General features: G+C 53.5%; 1 protein-coding gene across 2 annotated transcripts in view; it reads left to right on the forward strand.

Annotated features, from left to right (window-relative positions):
* Window positions 1-16,800, forward strand: part of SEC24D (SEC24 homolog D, COPII coat complex component) — a 78,499-nt gene that overhangs the window by 25,302 nt on the left and 36,397 nt on the right. For both annotated transcript variants that reach the window (XM_081304020.1, XM_081304021.1), the window contains 4 exons: window positions 139-303; window positions 454-578; window positions 868-979; window positions 4,496-4,623. In XM_081304020.1, the coding sequence (XP_081160146.1) occupies window positions 139-303; window positions 454-578; window positions 868-979; window positions 4,496-4,623 (530 nt within the window). The remainder of the gene's footprint in view (window positions 1-138; window positions 304-453; window positions 579-867; window positions 980-4,495; window positions 4,624-16,800) is intronic.

Here is a 16,800-nt window from a genome sequence, read left to right on the forward strand (position 1 = left end):
GTGAACGTCAGTCCTGTTCTCTCACCAAAACCAGCTCTTGCCCCTTGTGAGCTTTCCAGGGCCCCCGAGTGCCCCCCTTCACATCTCTAGGTGAGGCACAGAGGCCCGGGCTGTGCTCAGCGGCGCTGTCTCCCGCAGGTCCCAGCATGGTCCCCGCCAGCCCTCCCATGTTCCCAGGCCCTCCGCAGCCAGCGCCGCCCTCCATTCTGCAGCCCGGGCCCCGGGTGCTGCTGCCACCGCCCACTGCGCTGAACGGCCCTGGTGCGCCCCCGCCAGCCGCAGGCACAGCCTTCCCGCCGCAGGGTAAGGGCGGGTGTGGGTCCTGGGTTTCCAGAGCCAATGGCTCTCTTTAGGGTGGTGGAATCCCAAGGCCAGGCCAGCCGGAGTCCGCACTGCAGCCTGCTGCAGGGGCCTGGGCCCAGGAGCCGGTGACCCTCCTTTCCCTTCTTCTAGCTGCCGGCTATGGCCCGCAGATGGGCGCGCCCGCATCCTACCCTGGAGGCCTCGCCCCTGGCCCTGCGCGCATGGCTGGGCCACAGCCCCCGAAGCAGCTGGACCCCGATGCTGTCCCCAGCCCGGTGAGTGCCTTCACCCGGGAAGGACTGGGTATCCATTAGCATTCACAGGCCCTGGACTGCTCCAGGAGTCTGGACCCTGAGTCTCCATTGCCGCAGGAGGCATGCTAGGGAGAGCCCAGCCTGCGGTGAGGGCCGGGCCATAAGGTGAAGGGCAAGGCCAGGTAGCGGGCAGGCTGTGTGTGTGTGGGGGGGGGCTTGGAAATCCCCCTGTGGGAGAAGGAAGGGTCGGCCCCGAGCTGGTATGGGGGTCTCAGCTTCCTTTACCTGCTCTTGCTGTGTCTCGCCTCAGATCCAGGTGATCGAGAGTGACAGAGCAGCCAGAGGGGGACAAGTGTATACCACCAACACCAGAGGCCAGGTCCCGCCCCTGGTCACCACCGACTGTGTGATTCAAGACCAAGGTACTTGTTTTCAGGGGTTTTATTGAGTGTTCTCACCAGGGTTGAAGCAAACACTTGGGGCAGTGCTCTCAGCCTGGGGAGCCCCAGCACAGCTGAGAACAGCCCCCTCTGCTCCCAGTAGTCCGGAGCTTCCCGATCTATTCTGGAAGCCTCTGTTTTGAACCAGCGTCTAAATCCATGCCCCCTACCCTAGGAGGGAGGGCCTAGGTGCAGGTCAGGCTGAGCCCCCAGGGTTTTGCCGTGGTGCTGTCTACAGTGGTCCCCCTCACCTGCCCGATGAACTCACAAATGTTGCTGTATCAAAATGGATATTTCATCTTGTAGTGTGGCACAACTGCTTCTCAAGTTTCCTCATCTGATTAATTCCACATGCAAATGCTGAAGTGCTGCAGGCTCCACATTCTCTCCATAGCTGTGTACGCTTCCCCTCGCCCCAGCGAGAGTCCCACGTCACTGGTCTGGCAGGACTCCACGCCAAGGCTGGCCTCCACATCTAACTCTGCTCCTCCCTCTCCTCCCCTTTCAGCTCCTTCTCCTCTTCCTCCAGCCTTTCCTGAGGTCCCTTGGCCTTCTTGCCGCTACCTTAGTTCTAACCTAGGTCATACCTAGACACCTTAGTTCTACGCTAGGTCATACTTAGACACCTTAGTTCTAGCCTAGGTCATACTTAGACACCTTAGTTCTACGCTAGGTCATACTTAGACACGTTAGTTCTACCCTAGGTGATACTTAGACACCTTAGTTCTACCCTAGGTCATACTTAGACACCTTAGTTCTACCCTAGGTCATACCTAGACACCTTAGTTCTAGCCTAGGTCATACTTAGACACCTTAGTTCTAGCCTAGGTCATACTTAGACACCTTAGTTCTACGCTAGGTCATACTTAGACACGTTAGTTCTACCCTAGGTGATACTTAGACACCTTAGTTCTAACCTAGGTCATACCTAGACACCTTAGTTCTAGCCTAGGTCATACTTAGACACCTTAGTTCTACCCTAGGTCGTACTTAGACACCTTAGTTCTAGCCTAGGTCATACTTAGACACCTTAGTTCTACCCTAGGTCATACTTAGACACCTTAGTTCTACCCTAGGTCGTACTTAGACACCTTAGTTCTAGCCTAGGTCATACTTAGACACCTTAGTTCTACCCTAGGTCATACTTAGACACCTTAGTTCTAGCCTAGGTCATACTTAGACACCTTAGTTCTACCCTAGGTAATACTTAGACACCTTAGTTCTACCCTAGGTCATACTTAGACACCTTAGTTCTACCCTAGGTCATACCTAGACACCTTAGTTCTACCCTAGGTCATACCTAGACACCTTAGTTCTACCCTAGGTCATACTTAGACACCTTAGTTCTACCCTAGGTCATACCTAGACACCTTAGTTCTACCCTAGGTCATACTTAGACACCTTAGTTCTAGCCTAGGTCATACTTAGACACCTTAGTTCTACCCTAGGTGATACTTAGACACCTTAGTTCTAGCCTAGGTCATACTTAGACACCTTAGTTCTAGCCTAGGTCATACTTAGACACCTTAGTTCTAGCCCAGGTCATACTTAGACACCTTAGTTCTACCCTAGGTCATACCTAGACACCTTAGTTCTACCCTAGGTCATACTTAGACACCTTAGTTCTAGCCTAGGTCATACTTAGACACCTTAGTTCTACCCTAGGTCGTACCTAGACACCTTAGTTCTACCCTAGGTCATACTTAGACACCTTAGTTCTAGCCTAGGTCATACTTAGACACCTTACTTCTACCCTAGGTCGTACTTAGACACCTTAGTTCTACCCTAGGTCGTACTTAGACACCTTAGTTCTACCCTAGGTTGTATTTTAGACACCTTAGTTCTAGCCTAGGTCATACTTAGACACCTTAGTTCTAACCTAGTGTCATACTTAGACACCTTAGTTCTACCCTAGGTCATACTTAGACACCTTAGTTCTACCCTAGGTCATACTTAGACACCTTAGTTCTACCCTAGGTCGTACTTAGACACCTTACTTCTACCCTAGGTCATACTTAGACACCTTAGTTCTACCCTAGGTCATACTTAGACACCTTAGTTCTAACCTAGGTCATACTTAGACACCTTAGTTCTACCCTAGGTCGTATTTTAGACACGTTAGTTCTACCCTAGGTCAATCTTAGACACCTTAGTTGTAGCCTCGGTCATTCTTTAGACGCCACTGTTATCCCAGAGCCCTGACGCCTGCCCAGCCCGGCAGACTCGGGGGCCTGGTCTGTGTGTCAGCGCTGGGGTTGCTGCCTCAGCATTATGGCAGCAGGACCTACCCTAACCCAGGCTCCTGATCTCCACCCTGCTCCCCTTCAGGATCCTTCCTCCAGCCTGTGCCTAGTTCCTCAGGCCAGAGGGTGCGTTCCCAGTGGTGCTCTCTCCTGTGTCACCTGTGGCTTCCCTACCCATCAGAGACCTCACTGCATCCTCACAGCCTGCAGAGCTGGCTGCTCCTCCAGATTTCCGAGGCCTTTGGTAGCAAAGGAGAAACACAGGGACTTCTGTCCAAAGGCTGTGGCTCTCCCTATCAGGAGGGACCTGGGGGTTTTACGGGAGTTCTTCAGTCACATTCCAGGTGTTCTCTGGTAGGGGTCTCAGGGTGCCCTGATGCTGTTGGGATTCACTTGTTCAGTTGGGAGATATTCACTTCCCAGATCCTCAGCAGGCATCTCCTTCCTGTAGTGGGTGTGCTGAAGGGCTGTTAACTAGCGGAAGAAAAGATGACACTGTCTCCCTGATCTTATTAGGGAAGGGGACAGGGGAGAAGAGAAGGAAAAACAACATGAAAAAAAAAAAGAAAAACACAAACCTTCGAGCCATGAGGGCTTGTTCAGAAGATGAAGGGCCTGCTGTCACGTCGAGAGCCGGCCTTGCCAGGAGAGGGTCATTGAGGGCCACATGCTTTGGGTTCTGTGCATCATAAATCTCAAGATTCTAGTTAAGTTTTCTGTTGATTAAAAAATATTTTTGTGTGTCAAGGGTAATGTCCAGCACTCAGGTATGCAGGGATGAAACATGCATTAAAATAGACTGGAGTACTCTCAAAAGTGATTTTCTTGGTACAAGTAGAATTTTCATTTCTCAATTCAGTTTCCAATTTTAGAAAAAATAGAGTCAAAATGAAATCCTGTTTGACAGAGTGTCCCTTGATAGCTCACAGCAGCTCAGTGTGGGCAGGAGGTGAAAGGTCTTCTCCAGGAGCGCTGTCCTTCCAGGTTTCTGTGCCTCTGCATTTCATCTTTCACTGAGCCCCAACACTTGCTAACCCTAGTGTCCATGTAAGACCCTCCTTGTAGAAAATAGTAGTAGTCATTACAGTGTCTCTTCCTGTACAGTAGAATTCAGAGGGCTCCCCAGGAGACAGATTGCAGAGTGTTTTTAGGAATGCATGTTTTACACTACGGCCTTGTCTTAAATACCTTCTGGGATATTTAATGTCAGGGCAGTTCTTCCAACCAAATGTCAAGTGTCCCTCCTGCGTTTCAGGCCATGCCAGTCCCCGGTACATCCGCTGCACCACCTACTGTTTCCCCAGCTCCTCGGACCTGGCCAAGCAGGCGCAGGTCCCGCTGGCTGCCGTCCTCCAGCCCTTTGCCACGGCCCCTGCTGACGAGGTGAGATTGCGCCCCCATCACCTGGGTGCTTCCAGGACATTCTATAGCCGATGTCTGCGGCTGTGCCACTTTACCTCCTGTGCACCCAGTGCTGATGGGTACCCTCTTGTCCTGTTGTGGCCATGCACACGACAGACCAGGTGAGACCCCACAAGGAGACGACTCAGTGGCCTGGCATAGCACCGTCGCCCCTGTTGAGGGCCCTGACACCTGAGTCCTGCCAGGGAGACCAAAGGCTGCTGTCCCAGTTTACAGCCTGCTGCGAGAGCTCCTGGGCACAAATTCCCGAGCACTGAAGAGGAGGCAGCATGGGTGGTGCATCTGTTCATACAACCGGAAGGGTGTAGCCAGTGCAGTCGGGCAGAGAAACAGAAGCAGCGCACATTCAGACTCTGCGGGGTCTGGTCATAACTGGCCCAATTGCTCACACCACTGCCACCCTCTTGCTCACAGCACACAGGTCCAGCAGCAGGGAGAGGAGCTCTACCCATTGCACTGCACCCACAACAGGCCCAGTGGGCCTTCCTGTTGCTCAGTAGTCTACCAGTTCCTAAATTCTTCATAATTGCTCCTGGCCTGGCTCTGTAGTTTACCAATTCCAGAACCTCAGCTTGGACTCACGATCCTGTCTGAGCAAGAAGAGGGCTATCTGCACAAGACAGCAGACCCACTGTCTTGGATGGCTCTCCAGCTGACGTGAGAGCACTGAGCTGGGGAACCATGGGTGGTGAGCCACTCCAAATCAGCCGAGGGCAGAAAGAGGAAGAGAACCACACACTGGATTCTCACCCTTGGGTTCTCTGCTCCCTGCCCCATGAGCGTCAGCGCTGCTGCCATCGCTGGGCTAGGTTAGGTCACAGGGAGAGTCTGAGCTGCTCCTGGAACCAGCCTTCCTATGGCAGGCTTCATATTTACAAATCAGGAAGTCGTCCATGTTACCTCACCCATGTTAAACCTGGTGTCTCCCTTCTTGGACCCACAAATTTAGTACGGTGTTTATAAGCTCTTCTTCAGAACCACAGTACCTTCTGCAGGTGAGGTGGACCAACATGCTGACCCTCCTGCGGTGTGTACAATGAGTGTGCATTTTAAATACTACTTTAACTAGAAGTATTTTAAGCTATTTTCATGATTTTATGATGAAAAATTTCAAACATACAGAAAACTTAAAAGCATTGCACAATGAATGTCTACATACCTGCTGCCTAAATTCCACTGTAACTGTTCAACTACTTTTGTTTTCCTTCACGTACCTCCTTTTTATTCCTGGTGTGTTTCAAGGTGAGTGGCAGGTGTGAGCACCCTGCCTGTAGCATGCACATCATTAACTGGTGGTCAATAATTGCTTGCAGGTTATTTTTCCTTTTAAGGTAAAATTTATTTATAATAAAATGTACATGTCTTAAGTAGTCATTGAGTTTTGACGAAACTCCTCGTCCAACCCAAGCTAAGAGCATGTAGACATCAGTGAGCCTAGACGTTTCCCTCATACTTCCCAGTCAGTCCTTCACATGGTCCTCCCTCCCTCGCCCCCACTCTCTGTCTTTCCACACTAGATTTGTCTTGCTTATCTACTTCTTACAGTTAGAGCCATAGGGGATGCACCCTTGTCCAGATCTCTCTCTCAGGAGTGTTTTAGAAAGTCACCATTCATTCTTGAATCCATAGCTGACTTCTCGTCTGTTGCTGACTACGGTTTTGCTCTGTGGATATGCCAGTTTGCACACCTTGTCTCCTATTGTTTTGGGGCTGGTGGGTACTTAGGATTGAACTCAGGGACACTCAACCACTGAGCCACACCCCCAGCCCTATTTTGTATTTTATTTAGAGACAGGGTCTCACTAAGTTGCTTAGCACCTTCTTTTGCTGAGGCTGGCTTTGAACTCATGATCCTCCTGTCTCAGCTTCTGACTCCCTAGGATCACAGACATGTGCCACCGGGCCTGGCACCTAGTCTCTTACTGATGGAGATTCGGATTTTTTCACTTTTTGGCCATTGTGAATAGGACTACTAAGAGCAGGGTACCGTGGATAGTATAATGCTCAAGTGCACACCACCCTCAGTTAACAAGTGCTAATACTTTGTCAGATTTCTTAAAATAACATTTTTAGAGAACTGTGACTCTTTCAGTGTAGACACATCCGTTTACCAGGCCCACTCCTTTCCCCTCTCCGTCTCCAGGGCAAACACTGATGCATGTGGTATGTGCCCTCCCTACATGGGTCCCGGGTGCCACTTCCCATGCAAGCCTCCATAGCAACATGACAACATTCAGAAGGACCCAGCACAGTGAGAACCAGGCCCCTCCTGCCATTGCCACCATCCTGCGGGACAACCTGCCATTCCTTGTGTTCCATGTATCTAAGGAATGCATGCAGCAGGCCTGAGTGCCATCCTGTGCGGGATCAGCCTGTGTGTGGTCAGGTACTCGTCCCTGCTGCCACCCAGCGGCCTGGCCCTCTAGCATGGTGTCAGTTCAAGGTGTGTGCAGATGGAAGGAGTGCAAAGCCTCTAGTCACTGATGAGCTGCATTGGGGGCAGCCATGCAGGGGTGCTGCGCCCCGTGAGTCCCCCGCATGCTCCCGCGCTGTCGGCCTTTGTGCAGAGAGCTGTTTTTTCATGATCAGGAAGAAGAGATAACCTCTGAAAGACACTGGCGATGTGTATGAAGTACCCATGCTGCCAGTGGACAGGGTTTGTGCGCTGCACAGGCTCGCGGCTCCCAGCACAGCTCTGGCAGAGCCCTCTCCTGGTGAGAAAGCCTGCCCGGGCCACATGCAGAGGTAACAGAGGAGAACCCAGCACTGCTCACCTGGAGCCAGAGCCTGACCTTGTCACCGGCGTTATGTGTGCAGTGAAGCCAGAGCTTGCTGACGGGAACCCAAGCCTTGCCCAAGAGCTGGGGACATCCCACGCCGTCTCAGCACCAATTCTCTCCAGCTTTTTGGTTTAGCCAAATGCTGTCTATCTCTCCTGCAATGTGAGATTTTCCTTTTGTGAAAACTTGCTCTGCACTGGAGTCTCTGTGCTCCGCCAGCTGGTGGCCTGTGCTGAGAACGGACACTCTGGGCACGTACCCGACACTGCGGCTCCTCCTCTCAGCCCCTCAGGAAGTCCTGTGCCCAGACGTGACGGTGGGGCTGCTCTGCAGCCCTACCCGCTCTGGGGCTGGCAACCTGTGTGGGGAGTCACCCTTTTGTGGGAGGGTACTGGCAGGAGCTGGCCATGGGAGCCCAGCAGCCCCGGGCTGCCATTGTGCTGAGCCGAGACCACGGGCAGAGAGGAAGGCAGAGCCTAAGAGCCATGTAGGTGGTCAGAGAAAGACGTTAATGAAGTACATCTGCAGAGCTGTCACAGCCGAGCAGCTGTCACAGCCGAGGTCCCAGTGAGGACAGTTTAAGGGTCAGAGCAGCTCAGAGCATCAGCCTAGAGTGGTCCAGGTGTGGTCACTGTGGGCAGGAGAAACCTGCGGAAACCAGATGGAAGAGGAAATGGGAGGTTTCCTGCTGTGGTGATCAGCCAGGGCAAGGCCCGTGATGGGGGACAAGGGCCACAGTCCCTCTATGTCCAGCCTTAGGGAGGCTCCTCCTTTGTGGGTCTTGAGCGGTGGGTTGTGTCTGGTGAGGTTGATGAGCTCCTGTGTCTGGGGTTCCTGACATGATTGGGATGGCCACATGTTCAGGTGCTCCTGATTTAGTTTGATGAGTTGGCACATAAAAGTTATGGATCAGGGGCTGGGATTGTGGCTCAGCAGTAGGGTGCTCGCCTAGCACATGTGAGATCCTGGGTTTGATCCTTAGCCCCACATAAAAAATAAATAAATTAAGGTATTGTCTCCAACTACAACTAAAAAAAAAATATTTTTAAAAAAGTTGTCAATCAGTTTGTGTCTTATTGTGCTGCTGGGCAGATGGTGGTTGTTTACGTCTATAAACAAGATATGAATTATTTTACCTTGGCTCTTATACTCAAAATGGAACAGCTCATGGCAAACTACAGTTTAACAAAACGGAGTACCTCGGGGTAAACACAGCCTGAGGACTGCTGTTTCCAGCACCATGGAGTCACTCAGGACAGGCGCAGACTGAGGACTGCTGTTCTACACCATGGAGTCACTCAGGGCAGGCGCAGCCTGAGGACTGCTGTTCTACACCATGGAGTCACTCAGGGCAGGTGCAGCCTGAGGACTGCTGTTCTACACACCATGGAGTCACTCAGGGCAGGCACAGCTTGAGGACTGCTGTTCTACACCATGGAGTCACTCAGGGCAGGTGCAGCCTGAGGACTGCTGTTCTACACACCATGGAGTCACTCAGGGCAGGCACAGCCTGATGACTGCTGTCCTACACACCATGGAGTCATTCAGGACAGGCACAGGCTGAGGACTGCTGTTCCACACACCATGGAGTCACTAGGGCAGGCACAGCCTGAGGACAGCTGTTCTACACACCATGGAGTCACTCAGGACAGGCACAACCTGAGGACTGCTGTTCTACACACCATGGAGTCACCAGAGCAGGCACAGCCTGAGGACTGCTGTTCTACACACCATGGAGTCACCAGAGCAGGCACAGCCTGAGGACTGCTGTTCTACACACCATGGAGTCACTAGGGCAGGCACAGCCTGAGGACTGCTGTTCTGCACACCATGGAGTCACTAGGGCAGGCACAGCCTGAGGACTGCTGTTCTACACACCATGGAGTCACTCAGGACAGGCACAACCTGAGGACTGCTGTTCTACACACCATGGAGTCAGCAGGGCAGACACAGCCTGAGGACTGCTGTTCTACACACCATGGAGTCACCAGAGCAGGCACAGCCTGAGGACTGCTATTCTACACACCATGGAGTCACTCAGGGCAGGCACAGCCTGAGGACTGCTGTTCTGCACACCATGGAGTCACTAGGGCAGGCACAGCCTGAGGACTGCTGTTCTACACACCATGGAGTCACTCAGGACAGGCACAACCTGAGGACTGCTGTTCTACACACCATGGAGTCAGCAGGGCAGACACAGCCTGAGGACTGCTGTTCTACACACCATGGAGTCACTAGGGCAGGCACAGCCTGAGGACTGCTGTTCTACACACCACGGAGTCACTCAGGGCAGGCACAGCCTGAGGACTGCTGTTCTACACACCATGGAGTCACTAGGGCAGGCACAGCCTGAGGACTGCTGTTCTATACCCCATGGAGTCGCTCAGGGCAGACGCAGCCTGAGGACTGCTATCCTACACACCATGGAGTCACTAGGACAGGTGCAGCCTGAGGACTGCTGTCCTACACACCATGGAGTCACCAGGGCAGGCACAGTCTGAGGACTGCTGTTCTACCCACCATGGAGTCACCAGGGCAGGCACAGCCTGAGGACTGCTGTTCTACACACCATGGAGTCACTCAGGACAGGCACAGCCTGAGGACTGCTGTTCTGCACACCATGGAGTCACTCAGGGCAGGCGCAGCCTGAGGACTGCTGTTCTACACACCATGGAGTCACCAGGGCAGACACAGCCTGAGGACTGCTGACCTACACACCATGGAGTCACTCAGGACAGGCACAACCTGAAGACTGCTGTTCTACACACCATGGAGTCACTAGGACAGGCACAGCCTGAGGACAGCTGTTCTACACACCATGGAGTCACTCAGGACAGGCACAACCTGAGGACTGCTGTTCTACACACCATGGAGTCACCAGGGCAGACACAGCCTGAGGACTGCTGTTCTACACACCATGGAGTCACTCAGGGCAGGCGCAGCCTGAGGACTGCTGTTCTACACACCATGGAGTCACTCAGGGCAGGCACAGCCTGAGGACTGCTGTCCTACACACCATGGAGTCCCTCAAGGCAGGTGCCGCCTGAGAGCTGATGTTCTGCACACCAAGGAGTCATTCAGGGCAGGCACAGCCTGAGGACTGCTGTTCTACACACCATGGAGTCACTCAAGGCAGGTGCAGCCTGAGGACTGCTGTTCTACACACCATGGAGTCACTCAGGGCAGGCACAGCCTGAGGACTGCTGTTCTACACACCATGGAGTCACTCAAGGCAGGTGCAGCCTGAGGACTGCTGTTCTACACACCATGGAATCACTCAGGGCAGGCACAGCCTGAGGACTGCTGTTCTACACACCATGGAGTCACTCAAGGCAGGTGCAGCCTGAGGACTGCTGTTGTACACACCATGGAATCACTCAGGGCAGGCACAGCCTGAGGACTGCTGTTCTACACACCATGGAGTCACTCAAGGCAGGTGCAGCCTGAGGACTGCTGTTCTACACACCATGGAATCACTCAGGGCAGGCACAGCCTGAGGACTGCTATTCTACACACCATGGAGTCACTCAGGGCAGGCACAGCCTGAGGACTGCTGTTCTACACACCATGGAGTCACTAGGGCAGGCACAGCCTGAGGACTGCTGTCCTACACACCATGGAGTCACTAGGACAGGTGCAGCCTGAGGACTGCTGTCCTACACACCATGGAGTCACTCAGGGCAGGCACAGCCTGAGGACTGCTGTCCTACACACCATGGAGTCACTAGGGCAGGCACAGCCTGAGGACTGCTGTTCTACACACCATGGAGTCACCAGGGCAGGCACAGCCTGAGGACTGCTGTTCTACACACCATGGAGTCACCAGGGCAGGCACAGCCTGAGGACTGTTGTATTACACACCATGGAGTCACTCAAGGCAGGTGCAGCCTGAGGACTGCTGTCCTACACACCATGGAGTCACTAGGGCAGGTTCAGCCAGAGGACTGCTGTTCTACACACCATGGGGTCACCAGGGCAGGCACAGCCTGAGGACTGCTGTCCTACACACCATGGAGTCATTAGGGCAGGTGCAGCCTGAGGACTGCTGTCCTACACACCATGGAATCACTCAGGGCAGGCACAGCCTGAGGACTGCTGTTCTACACACCATGGAATCACTCAGGGCAGGCACAGCCTGAGGACTGCTATTCTACACACCATGGAGTCACTCAGGGCAGGCACAGCCTGAGGACTGCTGTCCTACACACCATGGAGTCACTCAAGGCAGGTGCAGCCTGAGGACTGCTGTTCTACACACCATGGAGTCACGCAGGGCAGGTGCAGCCTGAGGACTGCAGTTCTACACACCATCGAGTCACTCAGGGCAGGTACAGCCTGAGGACCGCTGTTCTACACACCATGGAGTCACCAGGGCAGGCACAGCCTGAGGACTGCAGTTCTACACACCATGGAGTCACCAGGGCAGGCACAGCCTGAGGACTGCTGTTCTACACACCATGGAGTCACTAGGGCAGACACAGCCTGAGGACTGCTGTTCTACACACCATGGAGTCACTAGGGCAGGCACAGCCTGAGGACTGCTGTTCTACACACCATGGAGTCACTAGGGCAGGCACAGCCTGAGGACTGCTGTTCTACACACCATGGAGTCACTAGGACAGGCACAGCCTGAGGACTGCTGTTCTACACACCATGGAGTCACTAGGGCAGGCACATCATGAAGACTGCTGTTCTACACTCCATGGAGTCACTAGGGCAGACACAGCCTGAGGACTGCTGTTCCACACACCATGGAGTCACTCAGGGCAGGCACAGCCTGAGGACTGCTGTTCTACACACCACGGAGTCACTCAGGGCAGGCGCAGCCTGAGGACTGCTGTTCTGCACACCATGGAGTCACCAGGGCAGGCACAGCCTGAGGACTGCAGTTCTACACACCATGGAGTCACCAGGGCAGGCACAGCCTGAGGACTGCAGTTCTACACACCATGGAGTCACCAGGGCAGGCACAGCCTGAGGACTGCTGTTCTACACACCATGGAGTCACTAGGGCAGGCACAGCCTGAGGACTGCTATTCTACACACCATGGAGTCACTCAGGGCAGGCGCAGCCTGAGGACTGCTGTTCTGCACACCATGGAGTCACTAGGGCAGGCACAGCCTGAGGACTGCTGTTCTGCACACCATGGAGTCACCAGGGCAGGCACAGCCTGAGGACTGCTGTCCTATACACCATTGAGTCACTAGGGCAGACACAGCCTGAGGACTGCTGTCCTGCACACCATGGAGTCACTAGGGCAGGCACAGCCTGAGGACTGCTGTTCTACACACCATGGAGTCACTCAGGGCAGGCACAGCCTGAGGACTGCTGTCCTACGCACCATGGAGTCACTCAGGGCAGGCACAGTCTGAGGACTGCTGTGCTATACACCATTGTGTCACTAGGGCAGACACAGCCTGAGGACTGCTGTCCTGCACACCATGGAGTCACTAGGGCAGGCACAGCCTGAGGACTGCTGTTCTACACACCATGGAGTCACTCAGGGCAGGCACAGCCTGAGGACTGCTGTTCTACACACCATGGAGTCACTAGGGCAGGCACAGCCTGAGGACTGCTGTCCTATACACCATTGAGTCACTAGGGCAGGCACAGCCTGAGGACTGCTGTTCTACACACCATGGAGTCACTCAGGGCAGGTACAGCCTGAGGACTGCTGTCCTACGCACCATGGAGTCACTCAGTGCAGGCACAGCCTGAGAACTGCTGTCCAACACACCATGGAGTCACTAGGGCAGACACAGCCTGAGGACTGCTGTCCTGCACACCATGGAGTCACTAGGGCAGGCACAGCCTGAGGACTGCTGTTCTACACACCATGGAGTCACTAGGGCAGGCACAGCCTGAGGACTGCTGTCCTACGCACCATGGAGTCACTCAGGGCAGGCACAGTCTGAGGACTGCTGTCCTACACACCATGGAGTCACTAGGGCAGGTGCAGCCTGAGGACTGCTGTCCTGCACACCATGGAGTCACTAGGGCAGGCACAGCCTGAGGACTGCTGTTCTACACACCATGGAGTCACTAGGGCAGGCACAGCCTGAGGACTGCTGTTCTACACACCATGGAGTCACCAGGGCAGACAGCCTGAGACTGCCTTTCTGTACATTATGGAGTCTCTCAGGTCAGGTGCAGCCTGAGTGCTCCTGTTCTATATATCAAAGAGCAACTGGCATGAGGGCACAGCTTGCTGTGCATAATCCACCCCTGATTCCTGAGAGTAGGAGCCAAAGGCTCTGAGTAGAGAGTAATCTCAAATTGTTCTTTCTACATGATGCTGTACAGAGGCTGATGGTGCAAGTTTTGAGCAGGTAGTATCCCAAGTGTCATTACAGCAGTGAGCATATTCCTTTTAGATGGGCCTCAGTTGTGCTGGTTCATTATATCAACCAGTGCTGACCCCGCAGTTCCCTCCAGACCACAGACGTGTGCACGGTATGTTTGCTTGAAGGGCTTCCCAGGGAAGTGGAAACCACATGTTTTGCAGGCACGCCCTCAGTACCTTCTTCAAGTGCATTGGAATTTGCATTTAGCACTGCAACAGCATGTTTGGTGAGCTAAATTGAATTCTTGACTACAGTCAGTTGTTTGTGGAAGACATCTGGTGCTGTTCTGAGTTCCTTCTGCTTGTGTGAATGATAGTGTCCTTGTGTGTCAGATGGACACACAGAATTCCTTGGATTCTACCATGCCATGGTTCAGGAAGTGTCTTGGGCATAATAGGTGAGATTAGGTTTTCCACTCATGTTGATCAGTTTGTTCACTTTACATGTCCTGAGTTTGTGACAACACAAGCGTCTGGCCTGGGTGTGACTGTGATGTTGCCCTCAGTTACTGGTGTGTGGCACAGTGTCCACAGTGTCCTGTGTCCCATCATGTGCAGGAGCAGCTGCTGGTCTGTGATGTGGCATCAGTTTGTGGTTGGGCAGTCTCCCAACGTGACCCTATGTGCACCCCTTCTTCCTTCACTGCATGGTGGTGTGCACAACGGTCTCCTTTGCTGAGGTTCGACGTTCGTGGTCATTGCGTGTTTGTGACACGTGGTGGACAGGTGCCACGTCAGCCTTGTGCTGCCTGGATGCTGAGTGATGAGGTGTGCCATCTCCTGCCCCCAGCACTCCAGGCCCGGGGGTCAGCGTGTGCCGCTGCTTGCCCATCAGGCTGTCGGGAGAGAGGACCCTGCCTTGTGTTCTTTCTGACTTCTTGCTCAGCACCTTCTCTGGTGCTGTGTCTGGGCCTGGTGTTGGAACCCTTGGTGCTCACAGTACCTGAGAGGGTGAGCCAGTCTCTGTGACGCCACCTTTGGTTCAGTGGCAACTGAATGTTCTTGGGCATTTGTGTCCATCGTCCTGTTTTTGGAGCAGCAGTTTGCTGGGTTGAAGTGGACAATACAGCCACTGTCATGCTTTCGGCTGCTGGAAAGCAGTCAGCCATGGTTGAAACTAAATAGGTTTGTCTTAGGTCCCTGAATTGTTGCTTCTTCTGTCCCTGAAGTTGCTAAATTTGCTACTGTTCCCAGTGCTGCACACAGCGGCAGGGTTTCCTTGAATGTGTTCCTCAGTGTGTGGAAGTTCAGGCTGGTCACATGGATGGCTCTTGTCTCCTGTAGACGTTGAACAAAGTTGTTTCTTCAGTGTGACGAAATCACCTTCCTGGATTCTAATCCCCTCTTGTTGGTGTTGGTCTGTGGATGACTTCATCGGGGCGTGATTACGTGGGTGATGCCTCCGTGCAGGTGGTGTCGTGGTTCCTGTATGCTGCTCTCACGCAGCGGTGTGTGTCATTCCACACCCCCACACACGCATGAGTCATCCGGCACCTCACACATGCATGGAATCCCAGCACCCCCACACACTCACGTGTCCGCCCAGTACCCGCCCCTGCACATTCACGTGTTGCCCCGGCAGCCCCCCCCCCCGCCCCGCACACATACGTGTCATTCCGGTGTCCCCTGCACACTCACATGTCAAGGCGGTGCCCCACACATGAGCCTGTCATCCCGACACCCCCTGTACATACAGGTGTCACTCAGTTGCCCTGCATCCATGTGGGTGACCCCGGGATTCTGTCGTGCGTCAGGGTCGGGGAGGTGTAGTCACGCAGCGAGGCTGACGGGGACGTCTTCCGCTACGTGTGGGTGTTCATGGTGTTAGGCTGCGATGCACTGGGTGTTGTGCTGAAAAGTGTGTCCTTCTAGGGTCCTTGTACAGGGGAAATCATATCAAAATAATAACCTGAGTTCGGGGCCAATCTGGGCTGTGTCTGCCCCTCAGAAGCCTTTCCTCTGCAATGCTATCCTGTGAGCCTTTGGAAATGTGAATTCATGTCTTCCTGCATGTGGTCTGGGCAGTGTGCCCATGGCAAGGGGTTTATGTGATGCTTTGTCTTGTTTTCTTAGGTGCCTACTGCGTCTTTAAATGTGTTCTGCCCTAAATTTCGTTGTGTGTTGTTAATAGGTGTCTCTTAAATGTGGGCGAGAGTGGCCCTGTGGCCAGTGGTGAACTAGCAAGTAGCACATCATAATCTGGATGTAATTCTTCACTTGTCAAGTGCAGCCCCACAGGTGTAAAGAAGCTGCCTGCCCCACGTTCTGTTTGTCTGTCTTAATAGGTCCATTGCACCACGGAGTGAAACGCAGGGTGCGGGACTCTCTCAAGGCTTTGGCTGCTGCCTTGAGTGTTCCCCCGAGTCCAGGGTGGTGATGGAGCCCGGGGTGGGATTCCCCCAAGGTGCTATGGCTCTCGTTGGTCCTGGGAAGCTGGTGCTGTCTTGAGGCAGCTGAGTCCATAGTCACAGGTCTATCCATGGTTTCCTCCCAGTGCACGTCTTCTAGATGCATGAGGGCGTGTGGCTATGTGGTGTGAGGCTCAGCTTGGCTTCTCTTAGTGCAGTGTGTTACGTTGTAATGAGTGTGAGTGCAGGAGGGTCATAAGTCTGTGTGTGGAGAGGATGGCTTCTGCCAGGAAATCCTGAGTTCTTGTTTTTATAGAAGAAATTTTTGACTTGCATCTTTTCTGCTGCGTGTTTGTCAGAGTTCTTAGGAGTTGCTGCCCTCCTGTGAAACGTGTGCTCCATCTTGATCACCTGTCCCTCATCAGTTTTGCAAAAGAACAGAAGCAGAAGAAATGCTGGCACTTAGCAGCCTGGGCAGAGGTGTGGCTCGGCTCTGGAGGCCCTTCCTTCTTAGTGCTGTCCTGTGGGCCTTGGGGAATGTCTAGTGGGCCATCAGACATTCATCTTCAGTTCTGCCAGCTGGACTCTGCCGGGACTGGCTCTCTACAGTTCACACTGGGGCTGGGCTGCCTTTAAGCAAATTGTAGCAGAAAAAGTTGGATTTCC

This window comes from Spermophilus citellus, assembly GCF_964194105.1.
Source record: "Spermophilus citellus genome assembly, chromosome: 8".
In the NCBI taxonomy this organism is placed as follows: Eukaryota; Metazoa; Chordata; class Mammalia; order Rodentia; family Sciuridae; genus Spermophilus; species Spermophilus citellus.